Raw genomic sequence first — 19,921 nt, forward strand, 5'->3', positions numbered from 1 at the left:
CACCACGCCCAGCTAATTTTTTTTATTTTTAGTAGAGACGGGGTTTCGCCATGTTGGCCAGGCTGGTCTCGAACTCCTGACCTCAGGTGATCTGCCTGCCTTGGCCTCCCAAAGTGCTGGGATTACAAGCGTGAGCCACTGCGTCTGGCCTGGTGTGGGTTCTTATGTTGGATCCTGTGGATCTCTGGGAGGGCATGAATGGACTTCAGAGGTCTGTAAGCCTGTCCCCACCTCCAGTTATGCATATGTGCATATCTGCTCTTCTCTGGGGAAGGAGTCCATTGAAGTTTTATTTATCTTTTTTTTTTTTTTTTTTCTTGAGACGGAATTTCACTCTTGTTGCCCAGTCTGGAGTGCAGTGGCGTGATCTTGGCTCACTGCAACCTCTGCCTCCCGGGTTCAAGCGATTCTTCTGCCTCAGCCTCCCAAGTAGCTGGGATTACAGGGACGCACCACCATGCTCAGCTAACTTTTGTATTTTTAGTAGAGATGGGGTTTCACCGTGTTGGCTAGGCTGGTCTCAAACTCCTGACCTCAAGTGATCCACCTATCTCAGCCTCCCAAAGTGTTGGGATTACAGGCCTGAGCCACCATGCCTGGCCTGAAGTTTCTTTTTTTTTTTTTTTTTTTTTTTTTTTGAGACAGAGTCTCGCTCTGTCACCCAGGCTGGAGTGCAGTGGCGCGATCTCGGCTCACTGCAAGCTCCGCCTCCCGGGTTCACGCCATTCTCCTGCCTCAGCCTCTCCGAGTAGCTGGGACTACAGGCACCCGCCACCACGCCCGGCTAATTTTTTGTATTTTTAGTAGAGACAGGGTCTCACCGTGGTCTCAACTCCTGACCTCGTGATCCGCCCTCCTCGGCCTCCCAAAGTGCTGGGATTACAAGCGTGAGCCACCGCGCCCGGCCTGAAGTTTCATTTAGTTCTCATGAAGGTTCCTGGCCCCAGAAGAGAAGAAGCCTGCATCTAAGCTACAGTGTTACTGTTTTACACCAGCTCCTCACCCAGGGAGCCCTCTGGCCTTCTGTCCCCACCCACCCTGCTATCACCTTATAGCTTACTCCCCCCACCCTCTCTGTTCCCACTCTTCACCCCATGACCTCCACTCACCGCCGCCTGCATTGTTACCTTCTCTCTGAATATCTGTCCTTGCTCCCACACGTCTTCCCTCTGCAACGTGCCTTTGCAGTGCTTTTGGCCTCTACTGCTGCACCCTGTACTCTTCCCTTTGCCCTCTGTGACTCCCCTCAAGCCCCGCCTCCGTGTCCTACCTTCCCTGGGACAGTGCCTTGCCTATCTTGTTCCTGGCTGTCTTCACTGGTGACCTGTGGATATGACAAAAAAGTTGAGGATGTGGGAGTAGGGGAGAGAAGAGTGGAGGACGGAAAGCAGAAGAAGAAAGTGAAAGAAGCTCTAGAGGAAACCACAGGGCCTGTGGGGAAGGGGGGTCATTGCCGTGGTAACCCCTGGTTGTGGGGGAAGGGTATAGGTCCTGGCTATCCCATAGCCTGAGGCCAGCCAAGCCCACGCAGAGAAAGAGCCCCTCGTCTCCAATTGTCCCCTCCTAGCAGCTATACCTCTGCAATCCATCTGACATTTATTGAGCACCTACTATAAGATGGACACTTGGCTAGGTGCAGTGGCTCCAGCAGGGAAGCCTGGTAGAGCCAGTCCCTGCCCACAAGGAGTGCTCCTTCTGGTAGGGGAGATCGACCTGCAAACATAGACCTCATGTCTAGTTCCCTCTCAAAGCTCTTAGTGATCTGTATGGGCCAGGAGCAAATCTCATTAATATTTTCCTGCTCTCCCTATGGGCTTCATCCTTGCCTTGGCTTCAGCTGTTGTTCCTACACTCTCTGCTTCTCCCAGTTCACCTCCTCCACCCCTTTCCCAGGCTCCACTGCTGCGTTGGCTCCTGGCCCCCTGATCACATGCTCTGAGCCTGGCCCTATGCCTCTCTTCCAATTTGCCAGTTGTCTGGACCTTGAATTTCTCAAAGCCTCTTCACTTCTCACCTCTGTTACTTCTCATCCCTACTAATTCTCTTATCAAGCCCTTACTTAGTATGTGCCAGGTAGTCTTGTAGGCAATTGATATGAATTACCTCTTTTAATTCTCACGACAATCCTGTGAGTCTTGCTGGACAGATGAGAAAACAGCTGCAGGCAGGGTTAAGTAATTCAGCTAAGCTCCTTACTACTAGTAAGTAGTAGAGCCAGGATTTGAACTCTAGCAACTTGGCTCCAGAGCCTATGTAGTCAAGCACACTAATACAATGTATCCTGGGTTTTCAAAATGAACAAGTCTCTAATTTCCAGCCTCTCTACAGTACTTACTGACTCTATTCCCTCCTGTCATGTTCTTTCCTATATAAGTAAATGGAGAGATCATGAATTTTGGAGGCAGGCAGACCTGGATTTAAATCCCAGACCAGCCGAGTGTGCCTGTAATCCCAGCTACTCAGGAGGCCAAAGTGGGAGGATTGCTTGAGTCCAGGAGTTACAGACCAGCCTGGGCAACACAGCAAGACCCTGTCTCAAAAATAAAAAAACAGGCTGGGCATGGTGGCCCACACCTGTAATCCCAGCACTTTGGGAGGCCAAGGTGGGCAGATCAATTGAGGTCAGGAGTTTGAGACCAGCCTGGCCAACATGGTGAAACCCCATCTCTACTAAGAATATAAAACATTGCCGGGCATGGTGGTGCACCCCTGTAGTCTCAGCTACTCGGGAGGCTGAGGCAGGAGAATCACTTGAACCTGGGAGGCGGAGTTTGCAGTGAGCTGAGATTGTGCCATGGGACTCCAGCCTGGGAAACAGAGCAAGACCCTGTCCCAAAAATTAAATTAAATTAAATTAAAATTAAAATAATAAAATAATAAAAATTTAAAATAAAAATCTTTTTCTTTTTTAAATCCTAGACTAGCTACTTACTAGCTGTGGGACCTTGGGCAAAATTCTTTATTTCCTGCTTCCAAGCCTCAATCTCTGCATCTGTAAAATTGGGGCTTGGGGGAATATTAACCCCTATCTTATGAGATTGTTGTGAGGGTTAATTGTAATATGTTACGTTCAACACATGACAGGGGTTCAATAAATGAGCTTCTTTCTTCCAGATCTCTGTATTGTCCACTCCCTTGGCTCAGCCCCACCCCTATCTGCTCCACCTTCTAGATCAGTCACCCCCATCAACCCCAAATCTTCCCCACCCTGGGGAGTGTCACTTCCTCCTCTACAGTCTCCCAGATCAGTACACAAAGGCTGCTGCTGCCGCCAGAGGAAGGGCTGCTCTGCATGCACCTGTGAGTACCAGGGCACCAGCCCTTCTGCCTCCTCTCCTTACAAGCCCAGGCCCACCTGGTCCCAACCTCTTGGGACGAGGGCTGTGACCTGGATACCGAGGGTCCTCTCCAGACTTGAGAAAGGCTCTGAACTCCTTTCTGCATTCCTAAGATCCCCTGACCTGGTTCCCTCCTCCAGTTTCACAGTACCCCCACCCCTACCTCTCCAAAGTCCAATCTCTCTTGCATCAGTTTCCCATGAGTGGGTCTGGAGGCGGGGATGTATACGAGTGCTGTCATTTGAGTGCCTGCCATGTGCCAAGGATTATACTGAAGTAGGGCAGGTATACCGATTATACTGAGGTAGGGTTCTTCCAACATTACCCCCAGTTGCTATCCCTAATGCTCTGCCTTCAGTTCAGACTTCTTCCTAATCGGCACCTTGGGCACAGACTCCACTCTCCTGGGACACTGAGGCCCAGCAGCTCAGTTCCGTCCCCCCCTTGTGACTCCCAGTGGGCAGCAGAGGGTTCTGCTTGATTTGGGAGGTAGGGATGGGTTGGGAAGAGGCTCTGTTTCTCAGCTGCTGAGGGGGGCCACAGGGTGTGTATTGGAGTCAGAATGGAGTTCAGAAAAATGGAAATAACCACGTGGTCCCAGGGAGAGAAGGGATGACTTCAGGATACCCCTAAGGAAAGAGAAATGGGATTAGGCAGAGCCCATCAGGGCTAGTGGGGAGAGAACACAACTTTTGATGGAGATGGTGCCTGGGTTGGAAGGAGGAAAGGAGAAAGCACAGCAGAGGCCTGGCCCTGCCCTGTCCTGCCCTGCCCCTAGTTCACTGGGTGACCGTGGCCTCATGGAATTTAGGTTTCCACTTGTAAAAAGAATGGGATGGAGTAGAAGATTCAGCCATTCTATAGTTAGGAACAGAGGGGAATAGTAAGTAAAATAGCCCTATGAAGAAGTGGAGCAGAGAAAAGCAGCAGAGAGATGCAATAGAAGTTTTGAAATGAAAGGAGCCAGAGAGAGACAGAGAAGCAGACAGAGAAATAGGTGGCAGAACATGTATTCCCAAGGAAGGGAGAAGAGAGGATAATTGGAAAGAAAGGTAGGAAAGGGCTGTCCAGGGAGTCCCAGGGCCCCCTTTAAGGGGAGATGAGTGGGCTTGAGGTCTCTGAAAAATCTATGTGGCAGCCGGGGCTCTACTTGTGAGAGATGAGTCAAAACCCGGCTTTGGGTTGCAGCATCTCCAGCCTCCCTGACCACAGGCACTCAGAGCAAGCAGGGCTGAGGTTACACTGAGGCTGAGCTGGGGCTGGCCTCTCCCCAAGGGGTGGAGGCTCCGTTATATATGGCGCCTGAGGTCACAGGTGGTGGGGAGCAGGACTAGGACATTCAAGGACTCAACACCCCACCCCTTTCCCACACTCTGTGCAGAGTGTCTGGACCTGACTCTGGGCCCAGGCTGAAGAAGATGCAAATGGTTTATGACAAGGAGTTAGCTGGCCTTTCTCATACACTGCTGATGGGAATGTGGACCAGTACAAGCCCTGAGGAATTTATGTTGGCAATACCCACCAATATATATATATTTTTCTTAGCATGAGAATGTAGATGAAATACACACCAATATTACAAATGATACCTATCTAGTTATCCTGCACATCCTCTGCTAGGGACTTATCCTACAGATTCAGTTGCACACGTGTGAAATGAGAAATACATGACATTTGGCTGGGGGTGATGGTTCACGCCTGTAATCATGGCAATTTGGGAGGCCGAGGCAGGTGGGTCGCTTGAGCCCAGCAGTTCTAGACCAGCCTGGGCAACATGGGGAAACCCCATCTCTGCAAAATAACACAAAAATAATTAACCAGACATGGTAGCATGTGCCTGTAGTACCAGCTACTCAGGAGGCTGAGGTGGAAGGATCAGTTGAGCCAGCAAGGTCAAGGCAGCAGTGAGCCATGATTTCGCCAGTACACTAAAGCCTGGGTGACAGAGCAAGACCCTATCTCTCAAATGAATAAAATAAATAAATAAATAAAGTACTTTTCATTTCAGTATTATTTGTCATAGTGAACTAGAAACAATTTAAAGCCAGGCACAGTGGCTCATGCCTGTAATCCCAGCACTTTGGGAAGCCGAGGCAGGAGGATCACTTGAGCCTACGAGTTTGAGACCAGCTTGGGCAACATAGCAACACCCCGTCTCTACAAAAAAATAAAAAAACAGCTGTGCTTGACGATGTACACCTGTGGTCCCAGCTACGACAGAGGCTGAGGTGGGGAGAACTGCTTGAGCCCAGGAGGTGGAGGCTGCAGTGAGCCATCATGGCACCACTGTACTTCAGCCTGGGCAACAGAGTGAGACCCTGTCTCAAAAGAAGAAAAAAAGAAGAAACAATTTAAATGCACATCCTTAAGGGACTGATTAACTGTGTGATATGAGGTATCCATGCAATGGAAAGCTTTATGACTGTAAAATTGAACAAGGATGTTCTTAATTTTCTCGTGTAGAAAGATCTTCAAGAAAAGTAGTTAAAGAAAAAAAAGTGAAAAATTGCGTTTTCTACCATTTAAAGAATTATGCCATTTGAGTCTACCATTTAAAAAGCATATGCATGTTAATTCGTATATGCATAAAACAATCTCTAGAAAGATTATAAGAAACAAAGATAAGCGTGGTGAGGTGGCTCACGCCTGTAATCCCACCACTTTGGGAGGCCGAGGTGGGCGAATCACTTGAGGTCAGGGGTTCAAGATCAGCCTGGCTAACATGGCGAAACTCTGTCTCTACTAAAAACTCTGTCTCTACACAAAAATTAGCTGGGTGTGGTGGCTCACACCTGTAATTCCAGCTACTCAGGAGGCTGAGGCACACGACTCGCTTGAACCCAGGAGGGAGAGGTTGTAGATCATGCCACTGCATTCCAGCCTGGTCGACAGAGTGCAACACTGCCAAAAAAAAAAAAAAAAAAAAGGTAAAGAAAAAAGAAACAAAGATAATAGTAAATGATATTTATTCAGGGTAGGTGTGGAAACTGAGTATGGCATATGGGGTAGGAGATTTCTCACCATCTTATTTAACTTTTTGATTTTTAAAATGGTAAGATATACAAACATTTATCATTTTTACCACTTTTAAGTATACAATTCAGTGGCATTAAGTACATTCACTAATTCCGGAACTTATTCATCACCCTAAAATGAAACTGCCCATTAAGCAGTCATTCCCCATTTCCCCTTCCCTCAAGCTCTGGTAACCACTAATCTACCTTCTGTCTCTGTGGATTTTTCTAGTTTGGATATGTTCCGTATGTGGAATCATACAATATGTGATCTTTCATGAACGGTTTTGTTCACTGAGGATGTTTTCAAGGTTCATCCATGTTGTAGCATGTATGTATCAGTACTTCACTTTTTTTTTTTTTTTTTTTTTGAGACTGAGTTTTGCTCTTGTTGCCCAGGCTGGAATGAAATGGTGCAATCTCGGCTCACTGCATCCTCTGCCTCCTGGGTTCAAGCGATTCTCCTGCCTCAGCCTCCCAAGTAGCTAGGGTTACAGGAGACCACCACCATGCCTGGCTAATTTTTGTATTTTTAGTAGAGATGGGGTTTCACCATGTTGGTCAGGCTGGTTTCGATCTCCTGATCTCAAGTTATCCACCCACCTCGGCCTCCCAAAGTGCTGGGATTACAGATGTGAGCCACCGTGCCCAGCCCCATTTCATTGCTTTTTATGGCCAAATAACTTTCTGCTGTATGGATATACCACCTTTTCTTTATCCATTCATCAGTTGATGGACATTTGGGTTCTTTCCACCTTTTAGTTATTGTGAGTAGTGCTGCTGTGAACATTTCTGTACCAGTTTTTGTTTGAACACCTGTTTTCAATTCTTCTGGGTATATACCTAAGAGTGAAATTGCCAGGTTATAGGATAATCCTATGCTCAATTTATTGAGGAACCAAACTGCTTTCCACAGAGATTGTACCATTTTATATTCCTTACACGGTAATGTATAAGGATCCCAATTTCTCCATGTTCCCATCAACACTCATTGTTTTTCATTTTTTGATGGTAGTCATTCTAGTAGAAGTGAAGTGGTATCTCATTGTGGTTTTCTTTTTTTTCTTTTCTTTTCCTTTCTTTCTTTCTTCTTTTTTTTTTTTGAGACAGGGTCTCGCTCTGTCACCTAGGCTGGAGTTCAGTGGCCTGATCTTGGCTCACTGAAGCCTCTGCCTCTCGGGTTCAAGCGATTCTTGTGCCTCAGCTTCCTGAGTAGCTGGAGCTACAGGCATGCACCACCATGCCCGGTTAAATTTTGTATTTTTAGTAAAGATAGGGTTTTACCATGTTGCCCAGGCTGGTCTTGAACTCCTGACCTCAAGTGATCCGTCCACCTCAGCCTCCCAAAGTGCTGGGATTACAGGTGTGAGCCACCACACCCAGATCATTGTGGGTTTCATTTGCATTTTCCTAATGATTAATAATGTTGAGCATTTTTCATATGCTGGGTGGCTATTTGTCTATCTTCTTTGAAGAAATGTCTTTTTAAGTCTTTTGCTCATTTTAAAAGTTGGGTTGTCTTTTCGTTGTTGAATTGTAAAAGTTCGTTATATATTAAGGATACTCATCCGATATATAATCTGCAAATATTTTCTCCCATTCTGTGGGTTGTCTTCACTCTCTTGACATTGTCTTTGATGCACAAAAGTTTAAATTTCTGATGAAGTCCAATGTATCTGTTTTTCCTTTTGTTGTTTGTGCTTTTGGTATTACAGCTAAGAATCCATTACCAAGTCCAAGATTATGAAGATTTACCCATATACTTTCTTCTAAGAGTTTATAGTTTTAGTAGTTATATTTAGGCCTTTGATCCCTTTTCAGTTAACCTTTGTATATGGTGTGAGGTTGGGGGGGGTCCAACTTCATTCTTTTGCATGTTGAAAGCACCATTTTTTTTTTTTTTTTAGAAAAAGTGGTGGCGTGTGCCACTACACCCGGCTAATTTTTGTATTTTTAGTAGAGACGGGGTTTCACTATGTTAGCCAGGCTGGTCTTGAACTCCTGACCTTGTGATTTGCCCATCTCGGCCTCCCAAAGTGTTGGAATTACAGGCATGAGCCACCATACCTGGCCTTTTTTTAAAGATGGAGTTTCAGCTGGGCATGTAATCCCAGCTCATGCCTGTAATCCCAGCACTTTGGGAGCCTGAGGCGGGTGGATCACTTGAGGTCAGGAGTTTGAGACCAGCCCGGCCAATGTGGTAAAACCCTGTCTCTACTAAAAATACAAAAACTAGCCGGGTGTGGTGGCGCATGCCTGTAGTCCCAGATACTTGGGCGCCTGAGGCCAGAGAATCACTCGAACCTGGGAGGCAGAGGTTGCAGTGAGCTGAGATGGCGCCACTGCACTCCAGCCTGAGCAAGACTCCATCTCAAAAAAACAAAACAAAACAAAAAAGACAGAGTTTCACTCTGTTGTCCAGGCTGCAGTGCAGTGGCACAATTGCAGCTCACTGCAACCTCTGCCTCCTGGGATCATGTGATTCTCCTGCCTCAGCCTCCTGAGTAGCTGGGATTACAGGCGCACACCACCACACCTGGCTAGTTTTTGTATTTTTAGTAGAGACGGGGTTTCACCATGTTGTCCAGGCTGGTCTCGAACTCCTGACCTCAAGTGATCCACCTGCCTCGGCCTCCCAAAAGTGTTGGGATTACAAGCATGAGCCACTGTGCCCAGCCCCAGCCCCATTTTTTGAAGACAGTTTTTCTCATTGAATGGTTTGGCACCCTTGTTTGAAATCAATTGGTCACAGAAGCATAGTTTATTTCTGGACTCTTTCAATTCTATTCCATTGATGTATAATATATGTGTATCCTTATGCCAGTACCACACTGTCTTATTTTTTTCAAGAGACAGGGTTTCACTCTGTTGCCCAGGGCAAAGTACAGTGACACGATCATACCTCACTGCAGCCTCAAACTACTGGGTTCAAGCTGTCTTTCACCAGCATTGAGATTACACGCATGAGCCACTGTGACCAGCCAACGCTGTCTTGATCACTGTAGCTTTGCAGTACCTTTTTTACAAGATTATTTTGGCTATTTGGGGTTCCGTGCAATTCCATATAAATTTTAGGATCAGCTTTTCCATTTCTGCCAAAAAAAAAGGGCCAATGGGATTTAACTTTTTGACTTATGAAGCGTGGTAAATGAATTACCTGCTCGTTTTTAAAAATTAATATGTTTTTTAAAATCAGGAGTTTGCTTGGCTTTCCTAAAGGTCACTCGAGGAATTACCCTGTCTCCAGGCTCTTTCTTCAATCTAGATTATCTCTGTGTAAAGTACAGAAAATAGAAAATTTTTTTGCCAACACTGGCCTTCTTTCTCCCCTTATCCCAGACCTGCAGAGAGTTCTTGTGGCCTAATCTTCATTCCTCTTGCTACCATGTCAACCAAGTAAAACTATTCTTCCTTGACTCTTTCACACACTCCCTCATCTGCTCCAGCTTTCTTTTCTTTAATTCCCACTCACTGACCCTCTTCTCTTATTTAGAATCCAAGATTGTAAAAGCCGCCAAGTATGTCAGATTATTTATCCAACTCCTCCACTTTGCAGATGTGGAAACTAAAGCCCAGAGAGAAAGTCTGACTTGCCCCACAGCCAGTGAGTGACTGCAGCAGCACCAGAATCTGGTCTGTTTCCTGTTTGGCTCTTCTACCACTACGGCTTGGGATCTCGGTAAATAGAACTGGGTGCAGACTTTAGTGCTTCCAGGCCCAGTCCCCAAATCCTATAGTAGGCCATTTTGCCCACCCTGGCCACATGAAGTCTGCACACAGGAAGGACAGATCTTCTCTGAGGCCCCTATTTTTTTTTTTTTGTTTTTTTAAGACAGATTCTTGCTCTGTCACCCAGGCTGGTGTGCAGTGGCGTGATCTCGGCTCACTGCAACCTCCGCCTCCCCGGTTCAAGCAATTCTCTTGCCTCAGCTTCCTGAGTAACTGGGATTACAGGTGCACGCCACCACGCCTGACTAATTTTTGTATATTTAGTAGAGGTGGGGTTTCGCCATGTTGACCAGGGCTGTTCTCAAATTCCTGAGCTCAGGTGATCCACCCACCTCGGCCTCCTAAAGTGCTGAGATAACAGGCAAGAGCCACCACGTCCAGAGGCCCCTACCTTTGCCTGATACCTGCTCCTTCCCATCATTTTGAAGAAACTGCTGAATCCACAGGGGAAGTGAAACTATGAGGGGAGATAAAGTGTTGGGGTACAGTTTTGAGAGTGATAACCACAAGCTAAGTTTAGAGGACTGAGAGCTTGAGGGTCCTCCCTGAGGACCCACATGTCCCCCTTTATATACTATTACAGGGCATGGTGGCTTTGCCAGTGGTCCTTGTTTTGCTGCTGGTCCTGAGCAGAGGTGAGAGTGAATTGGATGCCAAGATCCCATCTACAGGGGATGCCACAGAATGGCGGAATCCTCACCTGTCCCCGCCAGGGTCCTGCCAGCCAGCCGCCTCCTGCCAGAAGTGCATCCTCTCACACCCCAGCTGTGCATGGTGCAAGCAACTGGTAAAGATGGGCCTATGGCCTTTGAACCATGTGTATGTGTATGTGTATGTGTATGTGTAGCCTGGATATATGTGTGTGATTATGTGGGCACATGTATGATTTTCTAGGAACATTCTACAGTCTCACGTGTGACTGAGTTTGTGCACATAGGACTCCTGTGTGTGGATATACATGTGTGCATACACATGCATGCAAGTTTCCTGTGCACTTAGGATTATGTCTGTATCCATTTGCTTGTGTATATATGGAGAGAATTTGTGACCATGAATTGGGAGAAAGTATGTGCTTGTGGGAATTCACGCTTGTGTATATGTAGAGGGAGCTGTTGTGTATGTAAACATGTGGAAAGGTACTACCCAGTGCAGGCTGCCATAACAAAATACCATAGGCTGGGTGGTTTAAGCAACAGGAATTCATTTCTCCTAATGTTGGAGGCTGGGAAGTCCAAGATCAAAGTGCTGGCTGATTTGGTTCCTCAGTTAGGGCCCACTTCCTGGCTTGCAGACTGGCTACCTTCTCGCTGTGTCCTCACATAGTGGGGAGGGGGTTGGGGGATGGGGGTGGGAACCGCGTCTCTTCCTGTAAGCGCACTAATTCCATCATGAGGGTTCCACCCTTAGGCCCTCATCTAAGCCTAGGTACCTCCCAAAGGCTCGATCTCCAAATGCCATCACATGGAGGGTTAGGGCTTCAACACAGGATGGGGTGGGGGTGGGGTGGGGTAGGGGTGCAGAGTTCAGTCCATAGCAGAAAGTGTGTGGTTAGATTTCTAAGTCTGTGTTTTGGGTGGAGGCATTCTGTTCCTGGGTGCGTAGTAGCCTATGATTGGACAAGTAGAAAGGGGAGGGGTGGAAGTATATGGGCTTGAGGGGGACTGGAAAGGCTTGAGCTACCTAAGTGGCCAAGAAGGATGCTAGGGAGCAGGTGTCTCCCTGGCTCTTCAAACAAAGCTGTTTGTTTATGCTTTAAAGAGACAGAGCTCATGGAGCAGCAGAGCAGGAGGGGTGCCCAAGCTGGGATGGGGGCAGGTCTGCCTCTCTCAGGGGAAGATGGAGGGTTAGATCAGTGTGGGAGCCCAGATAAGAGATGGGGGCAAATTCACATGGAAGCAGAGCTACAGATGCTTGGAGGACCCAGGAGAAAGGCACACAGGGACCCAGGAGAAAGGCACACAGTGAATCTGACTAGACAAGAAGGGTAGATACTGAGTCTGCACAAGGCAGAGAGGCAGAGGTGCCAGGCTGGAGCTGGGGAGCTGGAGCTCTTGAGATGGTCAGGTCTGTGTCTGGCTTCTCCAGTCCCCTGACACCCAGGGCCAGCTGAGAAGCCGCTCTAACCATTTCCTTCCCCTGTGGCTTCCCAACCAGTCCCAGGGGTACCAGACATATTGGTGGGGAGGACACCTCCTCTTCTGTTCTTACCCTTTCCCTTCCAAGGAGCTGTGGGTCTTAGTCTGACCACCTTCCCATTTTGGTGTGAGCTTGCTGGGGAGGTTGGCCTAGGAGGCTAAGCCCCTGTTTTTTTTTTGTGGTAGTGAAGTCTCTAAGATCTCAACAGGAAGTCTGTGGCCTCTATTGGGGAGGAGAGGGGTAGGTGGCTGGGGCAAGGGGGAGTTGAGATAGGGGAGGGGTGGGGGACTGCTATAGGAAGTGGGGCTCTGACAAGGGAGAAAGGACCAGAGTTCCACCGGTGGCGGTTCATGCCTGTAATCCCAGCACTTTGGGAAGCTGGGGCAGGAGGATTTCTTGAGGCCAGGAGTTCGAAACCAGCCTGGGCAAAAAAGCAAGACCCTGTCTTTATAGTAGGAAAAAAAAAAAAAAAAAAAAAGGCGTGGTGGTTCACGCCTGTAATCTCAGCACTTTGGGAGGCTGAGGTGGGTGGATCACTTGAGGTCAAGAGTTTGAGACCAGCCTGGCGAATATGGGGAAACCCCATCTCTACTAAAAATACAAAAAACGTGGGCATGGTGGCACACGCCTGTAGTCCCAGCTACCGGGAGGCCGAGGTACGAGAATCACTTGAACCCGGGAGGTGGAGGTTGCAGTGAGTGGAGACAGCACCGCTGCACTCCAGCCTGGATGACAGAGTGAGACTCTGTCTCAAAAACAAAACAACAAAAAAGACCGGAGTTCAAGGGTAGCTGTGGCGAGGAGGAGGGGAGGGAATCAGGGACTCAGGGAGTGGACTGGAGGTGGGGGCATTAGAGGTGGCCGGGTTTGCAGGGTGTTTTTGGGAGCGTGGCCCAGGGCCTATGCAGGACCGGGTCCCGACGCGCCTTTTCTTGCTGAGCAGAACTTCACCGCGTCGGGGGAGGCGGAGGCGCGGCGCTGCGCCCGACGAGAAGAGCTGCTGGCTCGAGGCTGCCCGCTGGAGGAGCTGGAGGAGCCCCGCGGCCAGCAGGAGGTGCTGCAGGACCAGCCGCTCAGCCAGGGCGCCCGCGGAGAGGGTGCCATCCAGCTGGCGCCGCAGCGGGTCCGGGTCACGCTGCGGCCTGGTGAGTTACGGGCGGCGGGGCCAGGCCAGAGGTCTAGGCTGGGGTTCCAATGCGCTCTGCTTACCCGCCCGCCACCCACCCCCCAGGGGAGCCCCAGCAGCTCCAGGTCCGCTTCCTTCGTGCTGAGGGATACCCGGTGGACCTGTACTACCTTATGGACCTGAGCTACTCCATGAAGGATGACCTGGAACGCGTGCGCCAGCTCGGGCACGCTCTGCTGGTCCAGCTGCAGGAAGTCACCCATTCTGTGCGCATTGGTGAGCCGAGCCCTGCCTCCCGCCCTGTTAGCCCTTGCCTATTCAACCACTGCCCTAGCCTCTGCCAATATCCTGGACTCACAACTTGCCGTCCCAGTTGTTGACAGGCCTAGCCAGGCCACAGGTTCGTTCCTGCATCTCTCCCTAAAGACACTCATCTTCTAGGTCAGAGCTGGAGAGGACTCAAGAGACTGTCCGTTTTACAGGTCTAGCTGAGACCCAGCGTCTGGAGACACTGTGCTCGGGCACTCTCTGGGCCTGGACAGCTGCCCTGGGCCTACCAACCTGGAACCTGCCCTGATGCAAGTCTCCCTGGACAAGGCCTAGATGCCACTGTCCCTGGCTCCACATTCTGTGCCAACTCTCCTCTATTCAAATTTCCTTCCTTTGCCTCATGCTGCAACCATATCCTATACCTGGGCCTTCTTCCGCCTTCTGGAAGTTCCCATTTGTCCTGGAAGTTCCCATTTGCCCAGGAAGTTGTGTCCTCCTCTTAATGTCCTCTACTTGCCACTTCCCTGAGCCAGTGGTCTCACTGCTTTGCTTGCCAGTTACCAGGTCCCTGCCCCCTAGGTGCACCCTCTCCCATCACCATCTTCCCCACCCCACTTCCCATAGAGCGCTCTCATGGGTCCTCTGTTGCTGCCCTGCGACTTCTGGCACAACCTTCATTCCTCTCCTCTCCCAGGTTTTGGTTCCTTTGTGGACAAAACAGTGCTGCCCTTTGTGAGCACAGTACCCTCCAAGCTGCGCCACCCCTGCCCCACCCGGCTGGAGCGCTGCCAGTCACCCTTCAGCTTTCACCATGTGCTGTCCCTGACGGGGGACGCGCAAGCCTTCGAGCGGGAGGTGGGGCGCCAGAGTGTGTCCGGCAATCTGGATTCGCCTGAAGGTGGCTTCGATGCCATTCTGCAGGCTGCACTCTGCCAGGTGAGGAGGTGGGGTGGGGATCTGAGCCTGAAGGTCTGTTTGGCAACAGGATTGCCCCTTATGGTTGTGTAGTGCACAGTTCTAGGGGGTGCCATTCATAACATAGTTGCTGTAGTTTGTATACTTAACAATTACCTGGTGGGCTGGAGTAAAATATCTTGAGGAGGAGGCATGTTTTTCTAATTCACAAGTAAGCCTCCGCTAGCAGCAGCCTTTTTTTTTTTTTTGAGATGGAGTCTTGCTCTGTGGCCCAGGCTGGAGTGCAGTGGCGCAATCTCGGCTCACTGCAAACTCTGCCTCCCGGGCTCACACCATTCTCCTGCCTCAGCCTACCGAGTAGCTGGGACTACAGGCGCCTGCCACCACGCTCAGCTATTTTTTTTTGTATTTTTAGTAGAAATGGGGTTTCACCGAGTTATCCAGGATGGTCTCGATATCCTGACCTCGTGATCCGCCCGCCTCGGCCTCCCAAAGTGCTGGGATTACAGGCGTGAGCCACCGCGCCCGGCAACAGCAGCCTTCTTTAGGGGGCTGGGGAGAGCAGGGAGAAGCAAGGTACTGGAGGCAAGGGGATGGACAAGCTGACTCAGAGTGAGGCTGGCCACATTCTTGGCTCACAGAGCTGGCTGGGGTGGCTCAAGGGCCATGCCCAGGTGCATAGCCTACCACCCCCACTGTACCTCAGGAGCAGATTGGCTGGAGAAATGTGTCCCGGCTGCTGGTGTTCACTTCAGATGACACATTCCATACAGCTGGGGACGGGAAGTTGGGCGGCATTTTTATGCCCAGTGATGGGCACTGCCACTTGGACAGCAATGGCCTCTACAGTCGCAGCACAGAGTTTGTGAGTCCCTATTGTCACCCCGCCTCTCCCCATTTGAGCCACACCTCTTTCCTTCCAGGACTCCCACTCCCAGCCTTACAGTCCTCACCAGTAACCACCCTGTAGACACCCTGCCATCTTCTCCAGTAGTTCCTCCTTTCAGCTGCCGAGACAGGACATCTTTGTCACCCCATTCCCTACCTCCTTCCTATTCCATAGCAAGCCTCCAGGGCTCCTCCAGCTGGTGGAACATTGGTTCCTGGATTCCCTGGGCTGAGGGCACCTTGCATGTTGTGGGGGAAACCTGTGGGGCTCACCTTGTCCCTGCTCCCTGCCCCAGGACTACCCTTCTGTGGGTCAGGTAGCCCAGGCCCTCTCTGCAGCAAACATCCAGCCCATCTTTGCTGTCACCAGTGCCGCACTGCCTGTCTACCAGGTAAGAGCTGTCTACATGTCAGATCCCCAGCCCCATCCCAACCTTTCTCAATTCCCCCAAAGATACATTCTCCATCCCCCATATGCCCTCCTTCCAGACCTCGGGGAGCCCATTTTCCTAGAGCTGTGACCCACCATTTCCCTTAACTCCCCAAAACTCAGGAGCTGAGTAAGCTGATTCCTAAGTCTGCAGTTGGGGAGCTGAGTGAGGACTCCAGCAATGTGGTACAGCTCATCATGGATGCTTATAATGTGAGGGGCCAGGGGAAGAGGAGATGGTGAGGGTGGGCACTAGGGAAAGGGGCCCTTCGGTGGGGTGGCAGAACTAAGAGGAAATGGTCACTTTTTGGTCTAACATTCCACAGCTCCTACCTATAGTGTGCATGTGGCTGTCATTAATGTTCAATCTTACATTCATCAATCTTAAAACATCTGACATGCAGGCAGCATGGAGCTCTGCTCTGGGCAAGAAAGGAAAGTTTCAATCACTGAGCTTTTATTTCATGCGCCCACCATCCTAGGTGGACATACTGTTTGCTACTTCATTTAACCCTGCCAAAAGCCTTGCTTCATACTGTTATCATGCCTATTTTACAGATGAGGAAACCCACACAAGGAGACTAAGTGACTTGTCCAAGGTCACAAAGATAACAAACAGAAGGGCTGGCATTTGTCCCCAGTCAGTCTGTACATAAACAATGTGAGATCTGGAGCCTGCTTTCACTAAGTTTATAAATAATTCAGAATTATTCTTCACAAGAACCATAGAATTTTACAGGTAGAAGGAACCATAACAATTCTTAGTGGTTTAGGTCTTATCTCTGCAACTAGGCTGTAGGCTTCTTGATAACAGGGAGCATCTCCTAAACCTATGGCAAGAAAATCTGAGACAGTATCAAATTTCCGAAGATAAACTCTGTAATGAATTTGCCCTTCAGACCTGGCATGCACCCAGGTTATGTGTCCTGATGTGGGGCTTCACAAACATGGTCTCTGCACATTTACAGCACCTGGCCAGCCTGTGACCCTCAGTGGCCCTTACTGGCAGCTGCACTGAAATGCTAGATTAGAGGCCTCTGGATCCTGTATATTCTATGCAAGGTTCTCACGGGTCCTCCCTCCAGAAATACCTCTTGACTGGGCAGAATGGAAGGAGCCCCAGGTGGCAGAGGGCAGGGTGCTGGCAGAATTGGGAACACCTGGAGAGGATATAAGGTGGGGGTGGAGTCCTTTCCTGCCATCACGTGGTTATCCACTTGCTCTCTTCCCATAGAGCCTGTCTTCCACCGTGACCCTTGAACACTCTTCACTCCCTCCTGGGGTCCGCATTTCTTACGAATCCCAGTGTGAGGGTCCTGAGAAGAGGGAGGGTAAGGCTGAGGATCGAGGACAGTGCAACCACGTCCGAATCAACCAGACGGTGAGAGCCAGCAAGCACAGGCAGAAGGCAGGCAGCGGGAGGTGGGAGTGGGAAATTAAGCAGGCAGGAAAAGATGGGGGGCAGGAACGGGGAGTGACATGAGAGCCTGAGGTAGTCCTCCATCCATCCTTCCTGGAGCAGTCTGAGTGGCTTCCTCAGGCATGTTTCCAGGAGTTGGGTGTTACCATGACCCCATCCCTTCATTTACTAAGGGGTGAGGTTCTGGATGATCAGTGAGTTTGGCGGGGGTGTGTGTGTGCGTGTGTATAACCATGGCCTGATTCCTGCCTGTTCTCAGGTGACTTTCTGGGTTTCTCTCCAAGCCACGAGCTGCCTCCCAGAGCCCCATCTCCTGAGGCTCCGGGCCCTCGGCTTCTCAGAGGAGCTGATCGTGGAGTTGCACACGCTGTGTGACTGTAACTGCAGTGACACCCAGCCCCAGGCTCCCCACTGCAGTGATGGCCAGGGACACCTACAATGTGGGGTATGCAGGTGAGGGCTTCCTCTTCCCTTCACCCAGCTGGCTCCCAACAACCAACCAACCCTGGTCCGTATTCCTCCGCTGCTTTCCATCCCCCCCACAGGAGTCTCCTCGACATCCCTAGACTCCCCATTCAATTTCATCCCTTGAAGCTTCCCACATATGTCCAGGCCCTCCCCTTGACTGGGGCTCCCTCCACTCTCTCACCACTCAGTGTTTCACTATACTCAACATCCTTTCAGCTGTTTGTCTCTCTCCAACTCTTTTGAAAACTTGGGTTTAGAGGTTCCTGGGAGAGACAAGTCAGGGATGATCAAACCCTCTGACCTACTTCTCTCCTTTGCCTTTCCCTTCCAGCTGTGCCCCTGGCCGCCTAGGTCGGCTCTGTGAGTGCTCTGAGGCTGAGCTGTCCTCCCCAGATCTGGAATCTGGGTGCCGGGCTCCCAATGGCACAGGGCCCCTGTGCAGTGGAAAGGGTCACTGCCAATGTGGACGCTGCAGCTGCAGTGGACAGAGCTCTGGGCATCTGTGCGAGTGCGACGATGCCAGCTGTGAGCGACATGAGGGCATCCTCTGTGGAGGTACCTGGAGCCTTGGGGAGAGGGCGGGGTCCGAGAGGCCTTCCCAAGGCACTTGGGCTCTGGGAATCTCCTGGCATGGAAGGCAAATATCAAAAGATTCTGGTGTATGGGTTAGAGGGTGTGTCTGGCATACTTCAAAAAGATTGGATGCGCGGGCTTGTGGTGCCACGTGATGGCCAACTGTGTGTGTGGAGTATGGTTGTCACCCTCTGCATGGCTCTACCCCAGGCTTTGGTCGCTGCCAATGTGGAGTATGTCACTGTCATGCCAACCGCACGGGAAGAGCATGCGAATGCAGTGGGGACATGGACAGTTGCATCAGTCCCGAGGGAGGGCTCTGCAGTGGGCATGGACGCTGCAAATGCAACCGCTGCCAGTGCTCGGATGGCTACTATGGTGCTCTATGCGACCAATGCCCAGGCTGCAAGACACCATGCGAGAGACACCGGTGAGGCCTCAGGTCTTGCATCTTGGGAGCAGGGGCACAGTGGGGCTTGTTGAAATACTCCCATCTGCCTACTCCCCTTCCTGCTTGTAGTTGGGCAAGGGGCATTGGGTGACAACTGCCCAGCTGGTAACCTACTGGCATCTACTACACAGGGACTGTGCAGAGTGTGGGGCCTTCGGGACTGGCCCACTGGCCACCAACTGCAGTACAGCTTGTGCCCATACCAATGTGACCCTGGCCTTGGGCCCTATCTTGGATGATGGCTGGTGCAAAGAGAGGACCCTAGACAACCAGCTGTTCTTCTTCTTGGTGGAGGATGACACCAGAGGCAGGGTCGTGCTCAGAGTGAGACCCCAAGAAAGTAAGTGGGCAGGGATGCCACAAACCCTGGAAGCTTGATGGGCAGGGTCTCAACTCCGGGGATGCAGAGTGAAGATAGTGGGAAACAGGCTGGGGGCTGAAGCAGAACTGTGAATCCAGAACGAAGGCAGAGGCAATTGAGCAAGCGGACGAGGCTAAGGCCCTGGGCAGTGAGGATAACCTTAGACCTTGCTGGGTTCCCTTTGCTTTCAGTGACAAGACAGGGTTGGACAGGCTGGACACACTGTGGACAACTGTCGATCTGTCCCTATGCTCCAGCTCCCACAAGTGTGTCTGGTTTCTTGTTCACAGAGGGAGCAGACCACACCCAGGCCATTGTGCTGGGCTGCGTAGGGGGCATCGTGGCAGTGGGGCTGGGGCTGGTCCTGGCTTACCGGCTCTCGGTGGAAATCTATGACCGCCGGGAATACAGTCGCTTTGAGAAGGAGCAGCAACAACTCAACTGGAAGCAGGTGAGGAGACTTCCTGGTTAGACCCCCTTTTAGCTGTTTCCCCACCACAAGCCCAGCCCTGATTCCTCCCACTGGGTCCCCCCAGCCCCTGGCACATGTAACCAATCCCTCTGCTAACTTCCATCAGCTCCTAGGATTCGGCTCAAGGCTGGCCTCTTAGGTCTAGAAAGGGGACGAGGAATCGTGGGCTTTTTGCTTATAATCTGCAACATCTTTCTCCAGGACAGTAATCCTCTCTACAAAAGTGCCATCACGACCACCATCAATCCTCGCTTTCAAGAGGCAGACAGTCCCACTCTCTGAAGGAGGGAGGGACACTCACCCAAGGCTCCTCTTCTTGGAGGACAGTGG

The 19,921-nt window shown here is 50.5% G+C and overlaps 1 protein-coding gene across 2 annotated transcripts; it reads left to right on the forward strand.

Annotated features, from left to right (window-relative positions):
* The first annotated feature begins 3,234 nt into the window (after window positions 1–3,234).
* On the forward strand, window positions 3,235–19,882 carry ITGB7 (integrin subunit beta 7). 2 transcript variants are annotated; one of them, XM_032173621.2, is made up of 16 exons: window positions 3,235–3,300; window positions 9,909–10,031; window positions 10,665–10,868; window positions 13,161–13,362; window positions 13,449–13,619; window positions 14,308–14,549; window positions 15,235–15,393; window positions 15,713–15,808; window positions 15,970–16,059; window positions 17,081–17,227; window positions 17,526–17,719; window positions 18,066–18,289; window positions 18,518–18,737; window positions 18,890–19,098; window positions 19,410–19,570; window positions 19,793–19,882. In XM_032173621.2, the coding sequence occupies exons 3-16, from the start codon at window positions 10,668–10,670 to the stop codon at window positions 19,871–19,873; spliced, it is 2,397 nt and encodes a 798-aa protein (XP_032029512.1). In that variant the 5' UTR covers window positions 3,235–3,300; window positions 9,909–10,031; window positions 10,665–10,667; the 3' UTR covers window positions 19,874–19,882. The 2 variants fall into 2 exon arrangements, with proteins under 2 accessions (XP_032029512.1, XP_032029513.1); XM_032173622.2 differs by having other exon boundaries at window positions 9,909–9,985.
* The last annotated feature ends 39 nt before the right edge of the window (window positions 19,883–19,921 follow it).

Source organism: Hylobates moloch, unplaced genomic scaffold (assembly GCF_009828535.3).
Source record: "Hylobates moloch isolate HMO894 unplaced genomic scaffold, HMol_V3 SCAFFOLD_13, whole genome shotgun sequence".
NCBI lineage: Eukaryota > Metazoa > Chordata > Mammalia > Primates > Hylobatidae > Hylobates > Hylobates moloch.

What these genes read in the sequence shown, in the direction of transcription:
- ITGB7 (XM_032173621.2), top strand. Translation starts at nt 10,668, where the DNA reads ATGGTGGCTTTGCCAGTGGTCCTTGTTTTGCTGCTGGTCCTGAGCAGA. An exon ending in ACACCATGCGAGAGACACCG is followed by an intron (nt 18,738 to 18,889) that starts GTGAGGCCTCAG and finishes TCTACTACACAG; the next exon opens with GGACTGTGCAGAGTGTGGGG. An exon ending in AACAACTCAACTGGAAGCAG is followed by an intron (nt 19,571 to 19,792) that starts GTGAGGAGACTT and finishes ATCTTTCTCCAG; the next exon opens with GACAGTAATCCTCTCTACAA.